This window comes from Acipenser ruthenus, chromosome 1 (assembly GCF_902713425.1).
Source record: "Acipenser ruthenus chromosome 1, fAciRut3.2 maternal haplotype, whole genome shotgun sequence".
Taxonomy (NCBI): Eukaryota; Metazoa; Chordata; class Actinopteri; order Acipenseriformes; family Acipenseridae; genus Acipenser; species Acipenser ruthenus.
Window position 1 is genome coordinate 51,037,616 of NC_081189.1, and position 23,793 is coordinate 51,061,408.

The 23,793-nt window shown below is 37.2% G+C and overlaps 1 protein-coding gene across 1 annotated transcript in view; it reads right to left on the reverse strand.

Annotated features, from left to right (window-relative positions):
• The window catches only part of glis3 (GLIS family zinc finger 3), a 287,369-nt gene that overhangs the window by 11,846 nt on the left and 251,730 nt on the right, over positions 1-23,793 (reverse strand). The window contains exon 10 of the mRNA XM_059026109.1: positions 23,106-23,294. Coding sequence (XP_058882092.1) covers positions 23,106-23,294 — 189 coding nt within the window. The remainder of the gene's footprint in view (positions 1-23,105; positions 23,295-23,793) is intronic.

Below are 23,793 nucleotides of genomic sequence, written 5' to 3' on the forward strand. Positions count from 1 at the left end.
TGTTAAATTTGCAGACGACACAAAAATAGGAGGAGTGGCAAACACTGTTGCAGCAGCAAAGGTCATTCAGAATGATCTAGACAGCATTCAAAACTGGGCAGACACATGGAAAATGACATTTAATAGAGAAAAGTGTAAAGTACTGCATAGGCAAAAAATGTGCATTATAAATATCATATGGGAGATATGCAAAGAAGAGCGACCAGAATTATCCCGGGTTTAAAAGGCATGTCATATGCAGAGGCTAAAGAATTGAATCTATTCAGTCTCGAACAAAGACGACTATGCAGTGATCTGATTCAAGCATTCAAAATCCTAAAAGGGGACTTTTTTGACTTGAAAAAAGAAACAAGTACCAGGGGTCACAAATGGAGATTAGTTAAAGGGGCATTCAGAACAGAAAATAGGAGGCACTTTTTTACACAGAGAATTGTGAGGGTCTGGAACCTACTCCCCAGTAATGTTGTTGAAGCTGACACCCTGGGATACTTCAAGAAGCTGCTTGATGAGATTCTGGGATCAATAGGTACTAACAACCAAACGAGCAAGATGGGCCGAATGGTCTCCTCTCGTTTGTAAACTCTTGTGTTCTTATGTTCTTGTTATGTTCTTAAAACTGTACCACGGCTTTCAACTAACTGACCTTTAGTATACAGACCTGGCTTACTTGCAGTATGTCCAAGAGTAGAGGGAAACATAATCCGATAGGGCCCTGTTAGCTACTGACAACGTGGTGACCACGGATGATGAGTCGGCACCAGCTTCGATTAGAGTGCTCCTTACCAGCAATCAAACAGAGTTGACGGAGAGCTTCGATTTTCAGTGTCTGCACTACAAACCACAGTTTCAACTCATGGGCAAAAGAATTAGGATATGGAGCACTTGTTTAATAGATGTTGACGATCAGCTCACATCGGTTGAGTCACTATATAAGAACATAGAACATAAGAAAGTTTACAAACGAGAGGAGGCCATTCGGCCCATCTTGCTCGTTTGGTTGTTAGTAGCTTATTGATCCCAGAATCTCATCAAGCAGCTTCTTGAAGGATCCCAGGGTGTTGGCTTCAACAACATTACTGGGGAGTCGGTTCTAGACCCTCACAATTCTCTGTGAAAAAAAAGTGCCTCCTATTTTCTGTTCGGAATGCCCCTTTATCTAATCTCCATTTGTGACCCCTGGTCCTTGTTTCTTTTTTCAGGTCAAAGAAGTCCCCTGGGTCAACATTGTCAATAATTTTTAGAATTTTGAATGCTTGAATCAGATCACTGCGTAGTCTTCTTTGTTTAAGACTGAACAGATTCAATTCTTTGAGCCTGTCTGCATACGACATGCCTTTTAAACCCGGGATAATTCTGGTCACTCTTCTTTGCACTCTTTCTAGAGCAGCAACATCCTTTTTTGTAACGAGGTGACCAGAACTGAACACTATTCTAGGCGAGGTCTTACTAATGCATTAGTAGTAAAGGCACGACAGCGTCTGTCACTTTTCTAAGCCCCGGCCCTTTCACACATTTTGATTGATTTATGACCCCACGCCCCGCCCCTATTGGTTGATTTACGACCTTAAGCCCCACCCCTTTGAGTGATTTATGACCCATAAGCTCCTCCCCTTTTCCCACAGTTTGATCGATTTATGACCCTTAAGCCCCTCCCCTTTTCCCCACGCTTTGAGTGGTTTATGGCTCTAAAGCCTCGCCCCTTTTTCCCCACGCTTTGAGTGATTTATGGCTCTAAAGCCTCACCCCTTTTTCCCACGCTTTGAGTGATTTATGGCTCTAAAGCTTCGCCCCCCTTTTTCCCACGCTTTTGAGTGATTTATGACCCTTTTTAACGGACATCCGTCAAAAATCATCCTCCCTAAAAATGGCGTCTGTTGTAACCTTATTTTATAGACTATTAAAGAAAAAATAGAAAGAAAGAAGAGAAAGCAAGTTGTATTGTAATGCAATGTTTTTTGACTATGTTTGAGAGCCTCCATAACAATAACCAGGGGTTATTACCATACAGAGAATACCTAAACATTTTTTTACTATGTTTGAGACTCTCCATAACAATAACCATGGTTATTACCATACAGAGAGTCCATAAACATTGAAAAGAGTCTCATAATCAGTATATTATACACATACTACACTGAAAACTAACCCATAATAACAAGTCTCAAATGCGCCGGGCCCTACTTTTCGGTTGGATTTCCAGGCCGTGGTAGGTAGCTGTGTCAATTCCATAATAAACATGTTTCCATCTAATAGTTGATTTTAATATTACAACATGTTCCAAAAAACGATTTAAAGTTGTTTTTGAATCCAATAAAGGTTAGCACAGGCTGAATTGTAAGGTTTTAGGGTATTTTAGGAGCCTACCCATAATGCCCTGTATTTGCATACTGGTTTCTATTAACTTCACAGAGAACTCTAAAAAAACTATTTAAAATGTAATTTGGACATTGATAGATGTTACCAATATGTTCTTTGTATTAATGTGAACATTTTAAAACCATACACGACGTGGTTAGGTACAAGAATAATCTTTTTCTGTTAAAAATGTTTAAATGCCGCATTATTAAGCAAGCCGTCTACTGCCATCTGCTGGTCGAATTGAATATTGCAGTGGCTGTATTATTAAGCAAGCCGTCTACTGCCATCTGCTGGTCGAATTGAATATTGCAGTGGCTGTATTATTAAGCAAGCTGTCTACTGCCATCTGCTGGTCGAATTGAATATTGCAGTGGCTGCATTATTAAGCAAGCCGTCTACTGCCATCTGCTGGTCGAATTGAATATTGCAGTGGCTGTATTATTAAGCAAGTCGTCTACTGCCATCTGCTGGTCGAATTGAATATTGCAGTGGCTGTATTATTAAGCAAGCCGCCTACTGCCATCTGCTGGTCGAATTGAATATTGCAGTGGCTGTATTATTAGACAGTGTCTGTAGCTCGTTTTTAATATGTGAGCATCGGTTTCTAATTATTTTCATAAATAAATATTGTATGAAAGGCGTATTTGAAAGCGAAAACTAATGTTTTAATATAAATAAAAGTATTTTCGATAGTTTCACCGCGCCTACATCAGCGGACTGTAAAAAAAGACGTGAGGCCATGTCTAATTGATCGTTCTGTGTACTGTATTCAAATGGGGGTAGACAGCTCTTTGAAAAATGTTTAAATGCCGCAGGCTTAAGCAAGCCACAGACTCGTGTCTGTAGCTCGTTTTTAATATGTGAGCATTGGTTTCTAATTATTTTCAAAAATAAATATTGTATGAAAGGCGTATTTGAAAGCGAAAACTAATGTTTTAATATGAATAAAAGTATTTGATAGTTTCACCGCGCCTACATCCGCGGCTGTAAAAAAGACGCGTCTAATGAGGCCATGTCTAATTGATCGTTCTGTGTACTGTATTCAAATGGCGTAGACATCTCTTTGAAAACAAATAATCAATAGCGTTAAGGGATTTTTTATGCCTCCTTCAGTTAACAGTATTTTTTTTAAAAAAACCTGTTATTTTAGACGTTGATAGATGTTTCCACAATATTATTTGTCTTATTGCGATTATTTTAAAACCATACACGGCGTGGTTAGGTACAAGAATAATATTTATTCTGTTAAACTGTATCAATGCAGCAGGATTAAGCATTCCGCAGACTCGTGTCTGTAGCATCGGTTTCTAATTATTTTCAAAATAAATATTGTATAAAAACCTTATTTGAAAGCAAAAACTAATGTTTTAATGAATAAAAGTATTATCGATAGTTTCAACTCTCCTACATCCGCGGGCTGTAAGAAAGATGCTGTGTAAAAATAACCCTCCCTAAAAATGGCGTCCGTTGTACCCTTATTTGATTACAAAGAAAAGACAGAAAGAAAAAGAAGAGAAAGCAAGTTGTATTGTAGTGCATTGTTTTTTTTACTATGTTCAAGACCCTCCGTAAGAATATTCAGGGGTTATTACCATACAGAGAGTCCATAAACATTTTTTACTATGTTTGAGATGCTCCTTAACAATAATCAGGGGCTATTACCATACAGAGAGTCCATAAACATAGAAAAGAGTCTCATAATCAGTATATTATACACATATTACACTGAAAATTAACCCCTAATAGCAAGTCTCAAATGCGCCGGGGCCCTACATTTCGGTTGGATTTCCAGGCCGTGGTAGGTAGCTGTGTCAAGTCCATAATAAACATGTATCCATCTAATGATTGATTTTAATATTACAACATGTTCTAAAAAAACTATTTAAAGTGTTTTTTTAATCCAATAAAGGTTAGCACATGCTGAATTGTAAAGGTTTTAGGGTTTTTTAGGAGCCTCCCCACAATGCACCTGTATTTGCATACCGGTTTCTATTAACATTACAGAGAACTCTAATTATTATTATTATTTATTTATTAGCAGACTCCCTTATGCAGGGCGACTTACAATTGTAAGCAAAGACATCTAATTAATGTTATTTTTGAAGCTAAAAAATTTGACCACTACATTCTTTGGCTTAATACGTGATTAGGAGTAAGGGTCATCTTTTCCTGTTAAAACTGAATATATTTTGGGATTTCTCAGGACTAGTAAGAAATTATAGAGAAAGAAGGAAGAAAGTCTGTTTTTTAACCAAGCAGCAGAGTTATGGGGAATATGGTGAACAGACCCTGTCTGTTGGCCAAGAAGAAAGAAGCAGTCCTATAGAAGAAAAGGTACAAAAACCTGTTTTTTTATTTAGTAAGAAATCTTTCTTAAATAAGAGTCTTAACTACTATCCTTCAGAATAATACATAAAGGCTTCTTAATCAATATGTAATATTTTAAACTATTACACTGAAAAATAACCTTATCTAACTGTGAAAAGTCTATTGAGCCTGTTCTTTTTTCAGGGAGGTAGACTTGGGGGTGGGCTGTTCACTGTGTAATTTTTTTTATTATTATTATTTATTTCTTAGCAGACGCCCTTATCCAGGACGACTTCCAATTGTTACACGATATCACATTATTTTTTACATACAATTACCCATTTATACAGTTGGGTTTTTACTGGAGCAATCTGAGTAAAGTACCTTGCTCAAGGGTAATGCATGGACTGTTCCCACAAGGCTGTTGGCTGATATTCGAATACGGGGTCTTTCTATCTACTGTATACAGGTTCTCTAATTATTTTCAAATTAAAGTTCTAAAAACAAAAAATAAATGAAAATCTTTCAAAGTTGGCTGTTTGGTCGTGTGTAAATTCAATTCTTTAATAATTACAATTATTTTAGTTAAGATGAAAACATTTACAAAGCGATGAAATTAATAAATACACAATTAAATAAATACATGTCTACTGTTCAAGTATAGTCTATAATTGTAGACAGTGTTCAAGTTTGTTACAAATATTTTAGTTCAGATGTAAGCAGTGCCAAACTATGGACGCTTATCTTTGAATTGATTGAATGGAGGTCAGAAATTGTTTTACAATCACAAATGGTCGGACATTATGTAAAAAAAAACATGTTTTTAGTACTGTGTTTCTGATTTTACTGGGCGGATAGGCAGCTGCAAATGTGATATGGTTGTCTTTTTATGATACACTTAATATGACCTAACTTAACATGATATGGCCTGTATGTTATGATGTTTAAGATTTTACTGTATTTAACTAAGTATTTGCATTATTTTAACATATTCATTTTAGATCTTGAAACAAAATGACATACTTAAAATACCTGAAAATCTTATCAAACACCTTTGTGGTATTTTTCATACATCTGGATAAAAAAATTAATTTCTCTACATAAGTTATTGGGCCTCATTTATTCTGGAATTGTTTCTTTTCTGTTAGATTAAGATTTTTTGCTGTCAAATTATAATAGATATGTTATAAAAGAAGAAAGATTAAACCAAGCATACATTAACTTGTAGAATGACTGGGAATTTACAAACAGTATGAATGAGAACAACAAAGCATATTGCATAAAGAGGATACAAAATACCCTTTACAAAGGGAATCATTTCAACCTTCACCAGGGTGTGTATAAAGAAAATCAGCATATATCTAAACTAGCTGTTTTAAAACAGAAAGATTCCTGTTAAACATAACACCACAGTCAGCATATCTCTAAACTAGCTGTTTTACATTCTTAAAGAATACAACCACCAAAGAATAATATATTTAGAAGCCATGCGAAAAACATACAAAGAAGCAGTACCCATATATACGTGCACTTTATTTTAGGGTTGATAGATTCCTTGTATCGGCTCTTCTGTTTATGTTTGACAAGTCTGTGGCGTCGGGACAGGCATCCTCAAAACAAGTCCAGAACAGTTGAATAGGGGTGCCGACACAGCTTTGAACTATTGAGGACGTCTCCTGTCTTTGTAAAGCAGCGTCATAAAACACCTTTGCTTAATTTACATGTTAAGATCTCGAACAAACCCCTGGCTGTTTTTGACCCTTGACAACGATGTTACTTTTTTTTTTTTTTTTGAACCCTCCACGCACACCCCAGGTATCTCCACTTGTTCGTTCAGTAACGGGGGTGTACACTTTCAATCGGAGGACTTTTTGAAACGCCATAGGTAATTTAATGTTTTTGTGTTTTCTTTATTTTGTGTTTGTTTTCAGTTGATGTTCATTTATTTTTAAAAGGCGATCTTTCAGTATAGTTTAGTGAATGTTACTTGTATTCATTCTTTCTTTCTTTATTTTAATTAAGTCAATCTATCCTATACATATGGAGGCAAGCTTCCATATGTATCTCTCTATGACGGCTGCACGTTCGAGAAGCCCACCCCTCGCTCCGAAAAACACATTTTGTACACGGAATATTTTAGGAATAAATTAAGTAAAACAATAAAATGTGTTTTTTTTTTATTTAGAAAATAAAACTAACTTATTTTTTTTCGTTTTTGGCAGGGTTATTTTTGGTACTTCAAGTGCGATTTTGAAGAAAACAAAAGGAAGCACGGTCTCTGTATATGCGTTGCTGTCGTGCAAAATCAAATACAGTAGACCTGTTTACTGTAAAATAAATTAGAAGGAAGTAATAAAGTGGAGTAGGTTCACGCCTCTATCTTATAGGCCATCTTCAATTTAGGCCGCTAAGATTTCAGTTTACTAAAGACCCTGTATTTATTTATTTATTTATTTTAAGACGTGAGTAGATTGTAGATAATATATTTCCTAAAAACAATCGCTATACTGTATTTTTATAAATTAGTAAACGATTACTATAAGCAAGTTTTTTCATTTTAAAATTCTGAGCGTCAAAAGTTTTTACAAGTACTATCATGGACCGTCTTCTGTGTTGAAACTCAACAAGCAAAATAAAATGTCGGATAGTAAACAATTTGTGTACGTAACAAAATGACCTATTTCCCTCTTGCAAAAGTATGAAATCATCCATCTGGTGATATTTTAGAAGAGGTTGTTACAGAGGATGCAGGATTCAGGTAACACCGCTAGGGTAGGAATACATTTGGCCACCCACGAGTATCACCGTTCCCCTTAATCACTTTTTTCATTATTAAAATACACGTTGTTTTAAGTGCATGTAATAGATGATGCTTGCAAACTCTATGCAGTAAGCTTGTATTGCAGGAGCACATCGGGGCCATATACAGAACTGCATCTAACTTACTTGGTCAAAACAGATTTAACAGGGACAGTTCCATGAACGTTATCCTTCACGTTTATTTTTCTATTACCATTTCATTTAAGGCTGAGGAGTTTATCAAATGTATTAATAAAGTATCACCAGTACAGAACAGAAATAGTTCATTATGATTATGAATAGTAAATTCAGAGAAGCTCTGAAATACTTTCACAGCCAGTACATAATATAACTCTTTATTTAACATTATTTATAGCATTATCATGTTTCTCAACGGCTATTCTGCACACCATCCAGTTCAAATTCAAACTAATGGAACATATTTTTGATGTTTGTAGGAAAAATGTAACTACTGTAAGAGCACTTAAATAAACAGTAACATAGCTGTTATAAAACAGAAAGCTTACTGTTAAAAGTAACACCACTTATTTATTTTTTTTAATTCATGAAAATATTAGTTGACTACGGTGTATTTCTTTAAATAGTAATTTTAGATGCATGACAGCTTTTTTTTTGTTTAAAAATAAGTTAAAAGAAATTACATTTCAGTCATTATTTTTACTTCTGTTGTAATCTGTGCTTTATCTGTTTTAGCCATTTTTTATTGTACATTTATTTACAGTGTAGGTAGGTTACAAAGTACCCCTGTTAACACTATCACTATCCCCTCCTTCATAAACTTTATATTAACAGGCCAAACACACACAATCAATCAAAAGGGGCGGGGCTTAGAAAAGTGACAGACGCTGTCGTTAATTTGAAAATAATTAGAGAACCTGTATACAGTAGATAGAAAGACCCCAGCATTCGAATATCAGCCAACAGCCTTGTGGGAACAGTCCATGCATTACCCTTGAGCAAGGTACTTTACTCAGATTGCTCCAGTAAAAACCCAACTGTTCACTGTGTAATTTTTTTAATTATTATTTATTTCTTAGCAGACGCCCTTATCCAGGACGACTTCCAATTGTTACACGATATCACATTATTTTTTACATACAATTACCCATTTATACAGTTGGGTTTTTACTGGAGCAATCTGAGTAAAGTACCTTGCTAAATGTACAATAAAAAATGGCTAAAACAGATAAAGCACAGATTACAACAGAAGTAAAAATAATGACTGAAATGTAATTTCTTTTAACTTATTTTTAAACAAAAAAAAGCTGTCATGCATCTAAAATTACTATTTAAAGAAATACACCATAGTCAACTAATATTTTCATGAATTCAAAAAAATTAATAAGTGGTGTTACTTTTAACAGTAAGCTTTCTGTTTTATAACAGCTATGTTACTGTTTATTTAAGTGCTCTTACAGTAGTTACATTTTCCTACAAACATCAAAAATATGTTCCATAGTTTGAATTTGAACTGGATGGTGTGCAGAATAGCCGTTGAGAAACATGATAATGCTATAAATAATGTTAAATAAAGAGTTATATTATGTACTGGCTGTGAAAGTATTTCAGAGCTTCTCTGAATTTACTATTCATAATCATAATGAACTATTTCTGTTCTGTACTGGTGATACTTTATTAATACATTTGATAAACTCCTCAGCCTTAAATGAAATGGTAATAGAAAAATAAACGTGAAGGATAACGTTCATGGAGCTGTCCCTGTTAAATCTGTTTTGACCAAGTAAGTTAGATGCAGTTCTGTATATGGCCCCGATGTGCTCCTGCAATACAAGCTTACTGCATAGAGTTTGCAAGCATCATCTATTACATGCACTTAAAACAACGTGTATTTTAATAATGAAAAAAGTGATTAAGGGGAACGGTGATACTCGTGGGTGGCCAAATGTATTCCTACCCTAGCGGTGTTACCTGAATCCTGCATGCTCTGTAACAACCTCTTCTAAAATATCACCAGATGGATGATTTCATACCTTTTGCAAGAGGGAAATAGGTCATTTTGTTACGTACACAAATTGTTTACTATCCGACATTTTATTTTGCTTGTTGAGTTTCAACACAGAAGACGGTCCATGATAGTACTTGTAAAAACTTTTGACGCTCAGAATTTTAAAATGAAAAAACTTGCTTATAGTAATCGTTTACTAATTTATAAAAATACAGTATAGCGATTGTTTTTAGGAAATATATCATCTACAATCTACTCACGTCTTAAAATAAATAAATAAATAAATACAGGGTCTTTAGTAAACTGAAATCTTAGCGGCCTAAATTGAAGATGGCCTATAAGATAGAGGCGTGAACCTACTCCACTTTATTACTTCCTTCTAATTTATTTTACAGTAAACAGGTCTACTGTATTTGATTTTGCACGACAGCAACGCATATACAGAGACCATGCGTCCTTTTGTTTTCTTCAAAATCGCACTTGAAGTACCAAAAATAACCCTGCCAAAAACGAAAAAAAAATAAGTTAGTTTTATTTTCTAAATAAAAAAAAACACATTTTATTGTTTTACTTAATTTATTCCTAAAATATTCCGTGTACAAAATGTGTTTTTCGGAGCGAGGGGTGGGCTTCTCGAACGTGCAGCCGTCATAGAGGGATACATATGGAAGCTTGCCTCCATATGTATAGGATAGATTGACTTAATTAAAATAAAGAAAAAAAGAATGAATACAAGTAACATTCACTAACTATACTGAAAGATCGCCTTTTAAAAACAAATGAACATCAACTGAAAACAAACACAAAATAAAGAAAACACAAAAACATTAAATTACCTATGGCGTTTCAAAGAGTCCTCCGATTGAAAGTGTACACCCCCGTTACTGAACAAACAAGTGGAGATACCTAGGGTGTGCGTGGAGGGTTCAAAAAAAAAAAAAGTAACATCGTTGTCATGGGTCAAAAACAGCCAGGGGTTTGTTCGAGATCTTAACATGTAAATTAAGCAAAGGTGTTTTATGACGCTGCTTTCAAAGACAGGAGACGTCCTCAATAGTTCAAAGCTGTGTCGGCACCCCTATTCAACTGTTCTGGACTTGTTTTGAGGCTGCCTGTCCCGACGCCACAGAAGAGCCGATAGAAGGAATCTATCAACCCTAAAATAAAGTGCACGTATATATGGGTACTGCTTCTTTGTATGTTTTTCGCATGGCTTCAAATATATTATTCTTTGGTGGTTGTATTCTTTAAGAATGTAAAACAGCTAGTTTAGAGATATGCTGACTGTGGTGTTATGTTTAACAGGAATCTTTCTGTTTTAAAACAGCTAGTTTAGATATATGCTGATTTTCTTTATACACACCCTGGTGAAGGTTGAAATGATTCCCTTTGTAAAGGGTATTTTGTATCCTCTTTATGCAATATGCTTTGTTGTTCTCATTCATGCTGTTTGTAAATTCCCAGTCATTCTACCACTTAATGTATGCTTGGTTTAATCTTTCTTCTTTTATAACATATCTATTATAATTTGACAGCAAAAAATCTTAATCTAACAGAAAAGAAACAATTCCAGAATAAATGAGGCCCAAATAACTTATGTAGAGAAATTAATTTTTTAATCCAGATGTATGAAAAATACCACAAAGGTGTTTGATAAGATTTTCAGGTATTTTATGTCATTTTGTTTCAAGATCTAAAATGAATATGTTAAAATAATGCAAATACTTAGTTAAATACAGTAAAATCTTAAACATCATAACATACAGGCCATATCATGTTAAGTTAGATCATATTAAGTGTATCATAAAAAGACAACCATATCACATTTGCAGCTGCCTATCCGCCCAGTAAAATCAGAAACACAGTACTAAAAACATGTTTTTTTTTACATAATGTCCGACCATTTGTGATTGTAAAACAATTTCTGACCTCCATTCAATCAATTCAAAGATAAGCGTCCATAGTTTGGCACTGCTTACATCTGAACTAAAATATTTGTAACAAACTTGAACACTGTCTACAATTATAGACTATACTTGAACAGCAGACATGTATTTATTTAATTGTGTATTTATTAATTTCATCGCTTTGTAAATGTTTTCATCTTAACTAAAATAATTGTAATTATTAAGAATTGAATTTACACACGACCAAACAGCCAACTTTGAAAGATTTTCATTTATTTTTTGTTTTTAGAACTTTAATTTGAAAATAATTAGAGAACCTGTATACAGTAGATAGAAAGACCCCGTATTCGAATATCAGCCAACAGCCTTGTGGGAACAGTCCATGCATTACCCTTGAGCAAGGTACTTTACTCAGATTGCTCCAGTAAAAACCCAACTGTATAAATGGGTAATTGTATGTAAAAATAATGTGATATCGTGTAACAATTGGAAGTTGTCCTGGATAAGGGCGTCTGCTAAGAAATAAATAATAATAAAAAAAATTACACAGTGAACAGCCCACCCCCAAGTCTACCTCCCTGAAAAAAGAACAGGCTCAATAGACTTTTCACAGTTAGATAAGGTTATTTTTCAGTGTAATAGTTTAAAATATTACATATTGATTAAGAAGCCTTTATGTAAGTTGTATTCTTCTGAAGGATAGTAGTTAAGACTCTTATTTAAGAAAGATTTCTTACTAAATAAAAAAACAGGTTTTTGTACCTTTTCTTCTATAGGACTGCTTCTTTCTTCTTGGCCAACAGACAGGGTCTGTTCACCATATTCCCCATAACTCTGCTGCTTGGTTAAAAAACAGACTTTCTTCCTTCTTTCTCTATAATTTCTTACTAGTCCTGAGAAATCCCAAAATATATTCAGTTTTAACAGGAAAAGATGACCCTTACTCCTAATCACGTATTAAGCCAAAGAATGTAGTGGTCAAATTTTTTAGCTTCAAAAATAACATTAATTAGATGTCTTTGCTTACAATTGTAAGTCGCCCTGCATAAGGGAGTCTGCTAATAAATAAATAATAATAATAATTAGAGTTCTCTGTAATGTTAATAGAAACCGGTATGCAAATACAGGTGCATTGTGGGGAGGCTCCTAAAAAACCCTAAAACCTTTAAAATTCAGCATGTGCTAACCTTTATTGGATTAAAAAAACACTTTAAATAGTTTTTTTAGAACATGTTGTAATATTAAAATCAACCATTAGATGGATACATGTTTATTATGGACTTGACACAGCTACCTACCACGGCCTGGAAATCCAACCGAAATGTAGGGCCCGGCGCATTTGAGACTTGCTATTATGGGTTAATTTTCAGTGTAATATGTGTATAATATACTGATTATTAGACTATTTTATATGTTTATGGACTCTCTGTATGGTAATAGCCCCTGATTATTGTTAAGGAGGGACTTGAACATAGTAAAAAATGTTTAGGGACTCTCTGTATGGTAATAACCCCTGAATATTCTTACGGAGGGTCTCGAACATAGTAAAAAAACAATGTACTACAATACAACTTGCTTTCTCTTCTTTTTCTTTCTGTCTTTTCTTTGTAATCAAACAAGGGTACAACAGACGCCATTTTTAGGGAGGGTTATTTTTACACAGCATCTTTCTTACAGCCTGCGGATGTAGGAGAGTTGAAATTATTGATAAGACTTTTATTCATATTAAAACATTAGTTTTTGCTTTCAAATACGCTTTTTATACAATATTTATTTTGAAAATAATTAGAAACCGATGCTACAGACACGAGTCTGCGGAATGCTTAATCCTGCTGCATTGATACAGTTTAACAGAATAAATATTATTCTTGTACCTAACCACGCCGTGTATGGTTTTAAAATAATCGCAATAAGACAAATAATATTGTGGAAACATCTATCAACGTCTAAAATAACAGGTTTTTTTAAAAAAAATACTGTTAACTGAAGGAGGCATAAAAAATCCCTTAACGCTATTGATTATTTGTTTTTCAAAGAGATGTCTACCCCATTTGAATACAGTACACAGAACGATCAATTAGACATGGCCTCGTTACACACGTCTTTTTTACAGCCGCGGATGTAGGCGCGGTGAAACTATCAAATACTTTTATTCATATTAAAACATTAGTTTTCGCTTTCAAATACGCCTTTCATACAATATTTATTTTGAAAATAATTAGAAACCGATGCTCACATATTAAAAACGAGCTACAGACACAAGTCTGTGGCTTGCTTAATCCTGCAGCATTTAAACATTTTTCAAAGAGCTGTCTACCCCCATTTGAATACAGTACACAGAACGATCAATTAGACATGGCCTCGCGTCTTTTTTTACAGTCCGCTGATGTAGGCGCGGTGAAACTATCGAAAATACTTTTATTTATATTAAAACATTAGTTTTCGCTTTCAAATACACATTTCATACAATATTTATTTTTGAAAATAATTAGAAACCAATGCTCACATATTAAAAACGAGCTACAGACACGAGTCTGTGGCTTGCTTAACCCTTTGCGGTCCATTGTCGGACTGGGTCCGACATTGCAATTATTCCCCTCAGGTCCTTTGTCGGACTGGGTCCGACATCATTATAGCAACGCAAAAAACGGGTTTCTAGTCGTTTTTTCTCCGGAAAAAGCCGAGAAAACCATTCAATTGCCGAGTGGGAGCGACAGGAGCCGAAACAAGTCGGAAAAAAAAGGCGTATCTCATGAATAGGCATACATGGTATCAGGTATCAGATAACGGGGCAGTCATAGTAAACAAGCTGGCTGAGTGCGTCAGCGCACAGAGACTATCATGGACATTTGCAGAGCTTTTTTCAGATGTTATAGTAATAAAATAATGAATTTGATCGCATTATTGAGGAGTTTGGTGATAAAACGAGTGATCCGGAGATGATTGATCGGTATGTACGACTATTATTTTTATTATTATTTATTTCTTACATAGATGAAAGCAATAGCGAACGAAAGGGTGTGGTGGGGCTGGAGAAGTCTAGTGAGTGCTTTGTTGATTTGCAGGGCCATTTAAACCTGTTTGACTGTGGAAAAAAATACATTTTAAACAGCGCGTCTAAAATTAACTGCGCGTGTGAAAATAAATTGGACCTGACGCGCCTGACGCGCACTTAATAACATTTTTCAAAGAGCTGTCTACCCCCATTTGAATACAGTACACAGAACGATCAATTAGACATGGCCTCGCGTCTTTTTTTACAGTCCGCTGATGTAGGTGCGGTGAAACTATCGAAAATACTTTTATTTATATTAAAACATTAGTTTTCGCTTTCAAATACGCCTTTCATACAATATTTATTTTTGAAAATAATTAGAAACCGATGCTCACATATTAAAAACGAGCTACAGACACGAGTCTGTGGCTTGCTTAATAATACAGCCACTGCAATATTCAATTCGACCAGCAGATGGCAGTAGGCGGCTTGCTTAATAATACAGCCACTGCAATATTCAATTCGACCAGCAGATGGCAGTAGACGGCTTGCTTAATAATACAGCCACTGCAATATTCAATTCGACCAGCAGATGGCAGTAGACGGCTTGCTTAATAATGCGGCATTTAAACATTTTTAACAGAAAAAGATTATTCTTGTACCTAACCACGTCGTGTATGGTTTTAAAATGTTCACATTAATACAAAGAACATATTGGTAACATCTATCAATGTCCAAATTACATTTTAAATAGTTTTTTAGAGTTCTCTGTAAAGTTAATAGAAACCAGTATGCAAATACAGGGCATTATGGGTAGGCTCCTAAAATACCCTAAAACCTTTACAATTCAGCCTGTGCTAACCTTTATTGGATTCAAAAACAACTTTAAATCGTTTTTTGGAACATGTTGTAATATTAAAATCAACTATTAGATGGAAACATGTTTATTATGGAATTGACACAGCTACCTACCACGGCCTGGAAATCCAACCGAAATGTAAGGCCCGGCGCATTTGAGACTTGCTATTATGGGTTAATTTTCAGTGTAGTATGTGTATAATATACTGATTATGAGACTCTTTTCAATGTTTAGGGACTCTCTGTATGGTAATAACCCCTGGTTATTGTTACGGAGGTTCTCAAACATAGTAAAAAAACATTGCATTTCAATACAACTTGCTTTCTCTTCTTTCTTTCTATCTTTTCTTTGTAATAGTCTATAAAATAAGGGTACAACAGATGCCATTTTTAGGGAGTGTGATTTTTGACGGATGTCCGGTAAAAAGGGACGGGTCATAAATCACTCAAAAGCGTGGGAAAAAGGGGCGAGGCTTTAGAGCCATAAATCACTCAAAGTGTGAGAAAAAGGGGAGGGACTTAAGGGTCATAAATCGTGGAAAGGGGTGGGGCTTAAGGTCATAAATCAACCAATAGGGACGGGGCTTTACTACTTGCATTGTAAAGTTTTAACATTACTTCCCTTGATTTACATTCTTTTTTAAACTTTTCACAGTATATCTGAGCATCGTGTTGGCCTTTTTATAGCTTTCCCACATTGTCTAGATGAAGACATTTCTGAGTCAACATAAACTCCTAGGTCTTTTTCATAGATTCCTTCTTCAATTTCAGTATCTCCCATATGGTATTTATAATGTACATTTTTCTTGCCTGCGTGCAGTACCTTACATTTTTCTCTATTAAATGTAATTTGCCATGTGTCTACTCAGTTCTGAATGTTGTCTAGATCATTTTGAATGACCTTTGCTGCTGCAACAGTGTTTGCCACTCATCCTATTTTTGTGTCATCTGCAAATTTAACAAGCTTGCTTACGATATGCTCTTCCCTGTCCGCTGAAAATACAAAAATGAAGCTGAAACTGGATGATCTGGAAAATTGCTCATGCAGGCAGAACGCCAGGGTGATTTTAATCCCGGGGGGCTGAGGGGTCTAGGCCAACTACCTGTTGTTGAAGCCAACACCCTGGGATCCTTCAAGACGCTGCTTGATGAGATTCTGGGATCAATAAGCTACTAACAACCAAAGGAGCAAGATGGGCTGAATGGCCTCCTCTCATTTGTAAACTTTCTTATGTTCTATGTTCTAAAGGTGTGGGGAGCTGTAGCAGAGTAAGAGCCCTGCCTATAAATAGGTGGGTGCTTGTGTGTGTTTTGGTGGTGGTTGGCAGGGATGGGGTTCATTCCTGTCCCTGCCAAAAACATGTGAGAATGTGGTGTTAATAAGTGGTGTTAATTGGGAACAGTCACATCCTATAAAAAGAGAACCTAAGACAACAGGGAGCTGGAACAAAGAGGAGGTACAGTGTTTTGTTTAATTTATAAAAGTATATGGGTTTTGGTTACCGGTAAACTGCTTAGCTGTCCGGTATAGTTTAGTTAGCACTCCTGGAAAGAGTTCGTTTTTTCTTTATTTTGTTTTATGTTTAAAATACATATATGGGCCTGCCCTGTTTAAAAACCTACCTGTTAATTATACACAAAAAGACAAGTGAAGACGGTCCTGCATGTGGCAAGCTCAGCCCAGTTTCTCACATATGGTGGCTTGCGTGGGATAAACAACGCCTCCAAAACAGGCCAGAGACAGTACTTGGGTACATTTTTTTTGTTTGTTTGTTTTTGAATGAAGAGGATGAAGGAGGCTCCGCTGTGCTTGCACTGTGCAAAGGATGGAAAGGAAGGGTTACCTACGCTCGTGGAGTTGGAGTGTGTGTTGGATTTTTACAGTATGGCACTCCACAAGCAGGCCAAATTCAGGCAACCACAGCATTGGGGCTTGATGGCAACCATGGAGGCCTGGGAAAACTGGTTGTCCCACCACCCTGACCTGTTCCCAGCGCCTTGATTTTACTGTATGGTATTGTGGTGATCCCAGCCACCACTGGAAGGACTGCCCGGATGACAGTTCAACAGAATGGTGTGGACTGTGTGAGCACTTTGGACATGGGTGGCGAGAATGTCCAGAGCCAGAGTCGGACAGAGGGAAGTCGGAGCTCCTGATACAGGAAGTAAAGTGATACAACCAGAAGGGGGGAGCACGAGTGTCCCGCGCCCACAAGCGGGAAGCCAGTGTCTCCAACGTCCAAGAAGGGGAAGCCCACGTGTCCAGAGCACAAGAGAGGGAAGCAGCAGTCTCCAGTGACCGAGGGAGAGCTGCACCAGTCTCCAGAGACAGAGGGAGACTACTCCCGCCTCCACCGCCAGCGGGAGACTACCCACTGCTTCCGCCTCCACCACCACAGGAAGACTACCTGCTGCTCCCGCCTCCACTGCCAGAGGGAGACTACCTGCTGCCCCCATCTCCACCGCCAGAGGGAGACTGCCTGCTGCTCCCACCTCCATCGCCAAAGGGAGACTACTCGCTGCTCCCGCCTCCATCACTAGCGGGAGACTACATGCTGCTCCCACCTCCACTGCCAAAGGGAGACTACCTGCTGCCCCCACCTCCACCGCAAGAGGGAGACTGCCTGCTGCTCCCACCTCCACCGCCACAGGGAGACTACCTGCTGCTCCTGCTTCCACTGCCACAGGGAGACTACCTGCTGCTCCTGCCTCCACCGCCACAGGGAGACTACCTGCTGCCCCCACCTCCACCGCCAGAGGGAGACTGCCTGCTGCTCCCACCTCCACCGCCAAAGGGAGACTACCCACTGCTCCTGCCTCCACCACTAGCTGGAGACTACATGCTGCTCTCACCAGAGGGAGACTACCCGTTGCAGTGGCTGGTGGAGTCTACAGGACAACAGGGAGGCCCACTTCAGCAGGCACTACATTTGCTGTTGAGGGGAGACTGGCGAAAGCCAGTTGCATGTCCAAGTGCAGAGTGCCCAGTGCCGCCTTCCAAGGGTCCTGCACCGCCTAGGGCTGCAAGTTCGCCATCGCCCGGGGATGCCTGCACGCATAGTCACTGTCAGCATTGCAGCTGCCAGCGGTACCCCTAATAACATTGCCATTGCTCCCCACAGAACTGAAGGAGCCAGCCTTGTCTTTGAAGGAGGACCTCAACTGTGGCCACCACCCATAAACCCATTTTTTCCTGTGTTCCTGGGCAGGAAATACAAAAGAGACTTTTGGGAATTGGGGGGGGGGGGTTGTGTGTGTTTTGGTGGTGGTTGGCAGGGATGGGGTTATCCTGTCCCTGCCAAAAACATGTGCATTATAAATATCATATGGGAGATACTGAAATTTATGAAGGAATCTATGAAAAAGACCAAGGAGTTTATGTTTACTTCATCTAGACAATGTGGGGAAGCTATAAAAAAGGCCAACAATATGCTCTGATATATTGTGAGAAGTGTCAGCATTGCAGCAGTCAAGGGAAGTAATGTTAAAACTTTACAATGCATTAGTAATACCTCACTTAGAATATTGTGTTCAGTTCTGGTCACCTCGTTACAAAAAGGATATTGCTGCTCTAGAAAGAGTGCAAAGAAGTGCAACCAGAATTATCCCGGGTTTAAAAGGCATGTTGTATGCAGACAGGCTAAAAGAATTGAATCTATTCAGTCTATGCGGTGATCTGATTCAAACATTCAAAATCCTAAAAGATATAGACAATGTCGACCCAGGGGACTTTTTTGACCTGAAGAAAGAAACAAGGACCAGGGGTCACAAATGGAGATTAGATAAAGGGGCATTCAGAACAGAAAATAGGAGGCACTTCTTTACACAGAGAATTGTGAGGGTCTGGAAGCAACTCCCCAATAATGTTGTTGAAGCTGACACCCTGGGACCTTCAAGAAGCTGCTTGATGAGATTCTGGGATCAATCTTAGTGGGTTTTAATGTACCTTTAAAATTGCTGCTTTTGTATTATTATGTGTATACTGTTATTTAAATGGTCTGACTGTGGCAGTTGTATGTGTGACATGCTATACAAATGTATTGTGGTTTGTTCTTTTTCCTGCTATGTACTGTACAGTGATTTGCGATACCTTTGTATAAAAAGTGCTATATAAATGCAATAAATAAATAAATAAATAAAATTTGGCAAATTCTCTGGGTATAAACTAAATCTCCATAACAGCGAATTGTTCCCCATCAACTCGGCTGCTATAAATTATCCTCGCTTCACCTTTCCTTTCAAAATTGCTTCCAATAAATTAACATAATTGGGTATCACAGTAACACCTTTCTATAATGACCTCTTAAAATCTAATTTCACTTCATTACTGGAACACACCAAACAAGACTTTGTGTGTTACCTTTAACGCTTGCTGGCCCTATTAACTCTGTAAATATGAACACGCTACCTACATTTTTATATGTCTTCCAGTGCTCATCCCCAAATCCTTTTTCAACTCACTTGATCAAAGTATCTCCTCTTTTATTTGAAACAAGAGGCCTCCTCATGTTTGCAGAATCTTCCTGCAGAGGCCAAAGTCTTTGGGAGGATTGGTGCTGCCTAACTTTCAGTTTTACTACTGGTCAGCTAACATTCATAGTATTGCCTACTAGTTACACTCTCGTCATCAGGCTGGCCCTGCATGGCTATGAATGGAAGCTGCTTCATGTCAGTCTACATCTCTATCCGCTTTGCTCTATTCCTCCTTACCTCTTTCTCTCTCAATTCAGCACTAACCCTCTAGTTCGACAGTCTCTAAGGATTTGGACACAGTTCAGGAAACACTTTGGCTTGCAATCTATCTCTGTATTTTCCCCCATTGATGCCAATCACCTGTTCCCTCCTTCTCTGGGGGATCTGGCATATCTAGCACAAAAAAGGTATTAAGTCTCTTAAAGACCTATACATTGATAATAATTTTGCATCTTTTGACCAACTTTCCCAAAAATGTAATCTTCCCAGAACTCATTTTTTCTGTTACCCACAGGTCCGGAATTTTGTTGCACAATTTCCTATGTTACCCCCAAAATCTACTGATTCTATACTTGAGTGTAACCCAAACTGCAAAAGTATGATTTTAAAATGATACACCACTATTTTCCCCCTACATTGCCCTTCACTTTCCACAATTAAGAACATAAGAACATAAGAAAGTTTACAAACGAGAGGAGGCCATTCAGCCCATCTTGCTCGAATCTCATCAAGCAGCTTCTTGAAGGATCCCAGGGTGTCAGCTTCAACAGCATTACTGGTGTTGGTTCCAGACCCTCACAATTCTCTGTGTAAAAAAGTGCCTCCTATTTTCTGTTCTGAATGCCCCTTTATCTAATCTCCATTTGTGACCCCTGGTCCTTGTTTCTTTTTTCAGGTCAAAAAAGTTCCCTGGGTCGACATTGTCTATACCTTTTAGGATTTTGAATGCTTGAATCAGATCACCGCGTAGTCTTCTTTGTTCAAGACTGAATAGATTCAATTCTTTTAGCCTGTCTGCTTTTAAACCCTGGATAATTCTGGGTGCTCTTCTTTGCACTCTTTCTAGAGCAGCACTATCCTTTTTGTAACGAGGTGACCAGACCTGAACACAATATTCTAGGTTAGGTCTTACTAATGCATTGTAAAGTTTTAACATTACTTCCCTTGATTTAAATTCAGCACTTCTCACAATATATCCGAGCATCTTGTTGGCCTTTTTTTATAGCTTCCCCACATTGTCCAGATGAAGACATTTCTGAGTCAACATAAACTCCTAGGTCTTTTTCAATTAAATTGTTGTGGGAAGCAGATTTGGGTTTCAGTGTCTCAGATGAGGATTGGGAGCAAATCCTTACTCGGGTTCATTCATCTTCTGTCTGTGCCAGACATGGATCGATACAATTTAAAATTTTACATCGCATCCATTTATGTAAGACTAAATTGGCTAAGATCTTCCCGGATTTGGATCCAACCTGTGACAGATGTAAGTAGGTGCCCGCCTCCCTTATACATATGTTATGGTTATGTCCCAGGTTGGCTCTTTCTGGACCTTCGTTTTTTAAACTTTTTCTCAAATTACTGAAACAAACATTGACCCCTCTCCCTTATTGCCCTATTTTGGTGTAGTGCCCAACGACATCCCTCTGACCGAGTTGCAGTCAGATTCCCTGGCCTTTGCTACCTTGCTTGCCAGACGCCTAATTCTGTTTAACTGGAAGCAAGCTGCCCCACCCTCTCACATCCACTGGGTTAGGGATGTCATGCAATGTCTTAATCTTGAAAAAATTAAATTCACAATTCGGGGACACACAACAAAATTCTACATAGCATGGTATCACTTTTTAACATTCCGTGAACAACTCCAGTTCCTGCTTGCACCTTGAGCCAGCTTAAGACCTGCTAAAAGCTTTCTTCCACCCACTGCTCTTTGTATCCACTGAATGTGGCTGTTTACAGTTGCACATTTTTTTCTCTTACCTTTTCTTTCTTTATCTCCTCTCTATTTTCCATCAATTGCAGTGTGCATTTAAGCTTATTTTATTGTGTACATTTATTTTTTTTCCCCTACTGCTGATTGCTTTCTTTATTTACTTTTGTTGATAATATAAAATCAATGAACAAAGTTATAAAAAAGAACTTTAAGGGCCATACTCAGTACATCGTACCCCTTTCAGATGGTTGGTTCCTTGTTTTCCTGAGCTAAAATCATTTGTGTATGCCCGGGCAAACGCAGTACACGGTGTACCATATTTTATCATGTACCTCAAAATAACACCGGTACTGCTGATGACATAACAAAGAGGATCTAGGCATCCATTCAGATGAGGAAAGTGAAGGGAAGACAATGATACAGAAGAAGTTGTGTTTGACTATAAGTTTGTAAACTTTTACTTTTCTTTTTTTAATAACATGGGTTCAATATGGTATCTGTGTCCTGTTTATTTGTTTCTTGTTGAGTGTAGCATTTATTCAAGGGAGGTGTTTATTCCGTTAATTTGAGGATATACGGTAGACATGAAATTGCTTAAAAATAAAACAATTAACCAAAGTTTGTAGGGGTACAAAAATGCCACATTACATTTACTGACAAGTTGTTCTGGCTATTGAATTCATTTTAATCGTGTAAGAACTTTGATCAAATGTGAACCTGTAAAAGTTGCTAAACATTGTAATTAATGAAACAAAAAATAACAGAAACGAAACTTAGAGGCAAAACAATAATCACAGTACTTCTTTTATTCTAGCATGGGGTCTTCATTTAAGAAAATGAATGTAACTTCATGGTATTTTATGTTTCCTGTTCATAGCATAAACATTTAACATGTGAAAGAGATTCACTCATATTTCATCCTAGCATTAAAATATTTCATAATGAAAATGCCTTAAATTTCATACTAGCCACTGCTTCCTTTGCAGCCCAAGTAAGTCTGATTGTTAATAGGGTACTAAATCATTAAATGCATCAAACTAGGATGGCTGGCCATCCTAAAAGTAGCAAGTGTAAATAGGGTACTAGTTTCTATTGTTCATATTTAGTGCAGCGGGTATTAGGACCCAAATGACTCCTATTACTGCACAAAATGTGAAGCTCTAGTGGGGTCTTAATGCCTGTGAGCTTTGACAGGAAGCAAAACATAAGATGATTGTGCTTCAGCCAATCGATGAAGAAAACTATTTCTAGAAAACAGAAATAACAGAAAAAAACTAAAAGGAACTTTTAAAATCTTTGGTTATTTAATCTTTACCTGTATATTAAGTCCATTGTTAATTACACAATTCTGACAAGGTAAGGCTATGCGTTGGATGTGAAGGATGGAATGACACAAGTTCCACGGCTTACTTCTGAAATTAACTTTGTTATCAAAGGTAATGGCTTACAGACCAATATTTAATCAAAATGTTGTTAAATTATTATTTTTACCTGTGATACCAGAATGAGCTGACAGTGCTCTATGGAAAACATCTAATCCTGCCTGGTCCATTGATGTGGGAAATAGACAATCCTCAAATGGGGGTACAGGCATCATGTGACGGGAACCTTGGTGCTGTATGGTCCTTGGTGCTTCACTGTATGAAGGAGGATAAAATGTCTGTAACTGCCCATAAAAACCTAAAAAGAAAAAAAAGAAGACAAAAAGAAGCTGCATGCATTCTTTTTATTATCTTTCTGTACTATAATGGTTTGCTACAAATATTGAGAATGACAGGAACAGGAACCATGTCTGCTTCCTATAGATCTGTGAGCGCACCTCAATCCTGACCTGAACACCCCCTGCCATTTATTTTTCTCAATCAGGGACTTACAAATTCTGGTGTTTATGACGTAGATCTATAATATAAACATAGGTTAACATTTTAAAAAACATGTTACAATATGGCAAGTTGACTGCCAGGTTCTGGGTTGCTATGCTAGCATAATATGTCTTGGTACTTTGTTTGAATTTATAACACAAACATTTTTCTGTGATATTATAAACATGTTAGGTTTATTTTAGGGAAGTTACTGAGGAGATAGACTCTGATATATGAAGGTTGTGGTCCCCACGGTTTCGTTAAAAGGTGTAATCTGTTACTCAATATATATTTGCACAATAAAAGTATTAAAAATA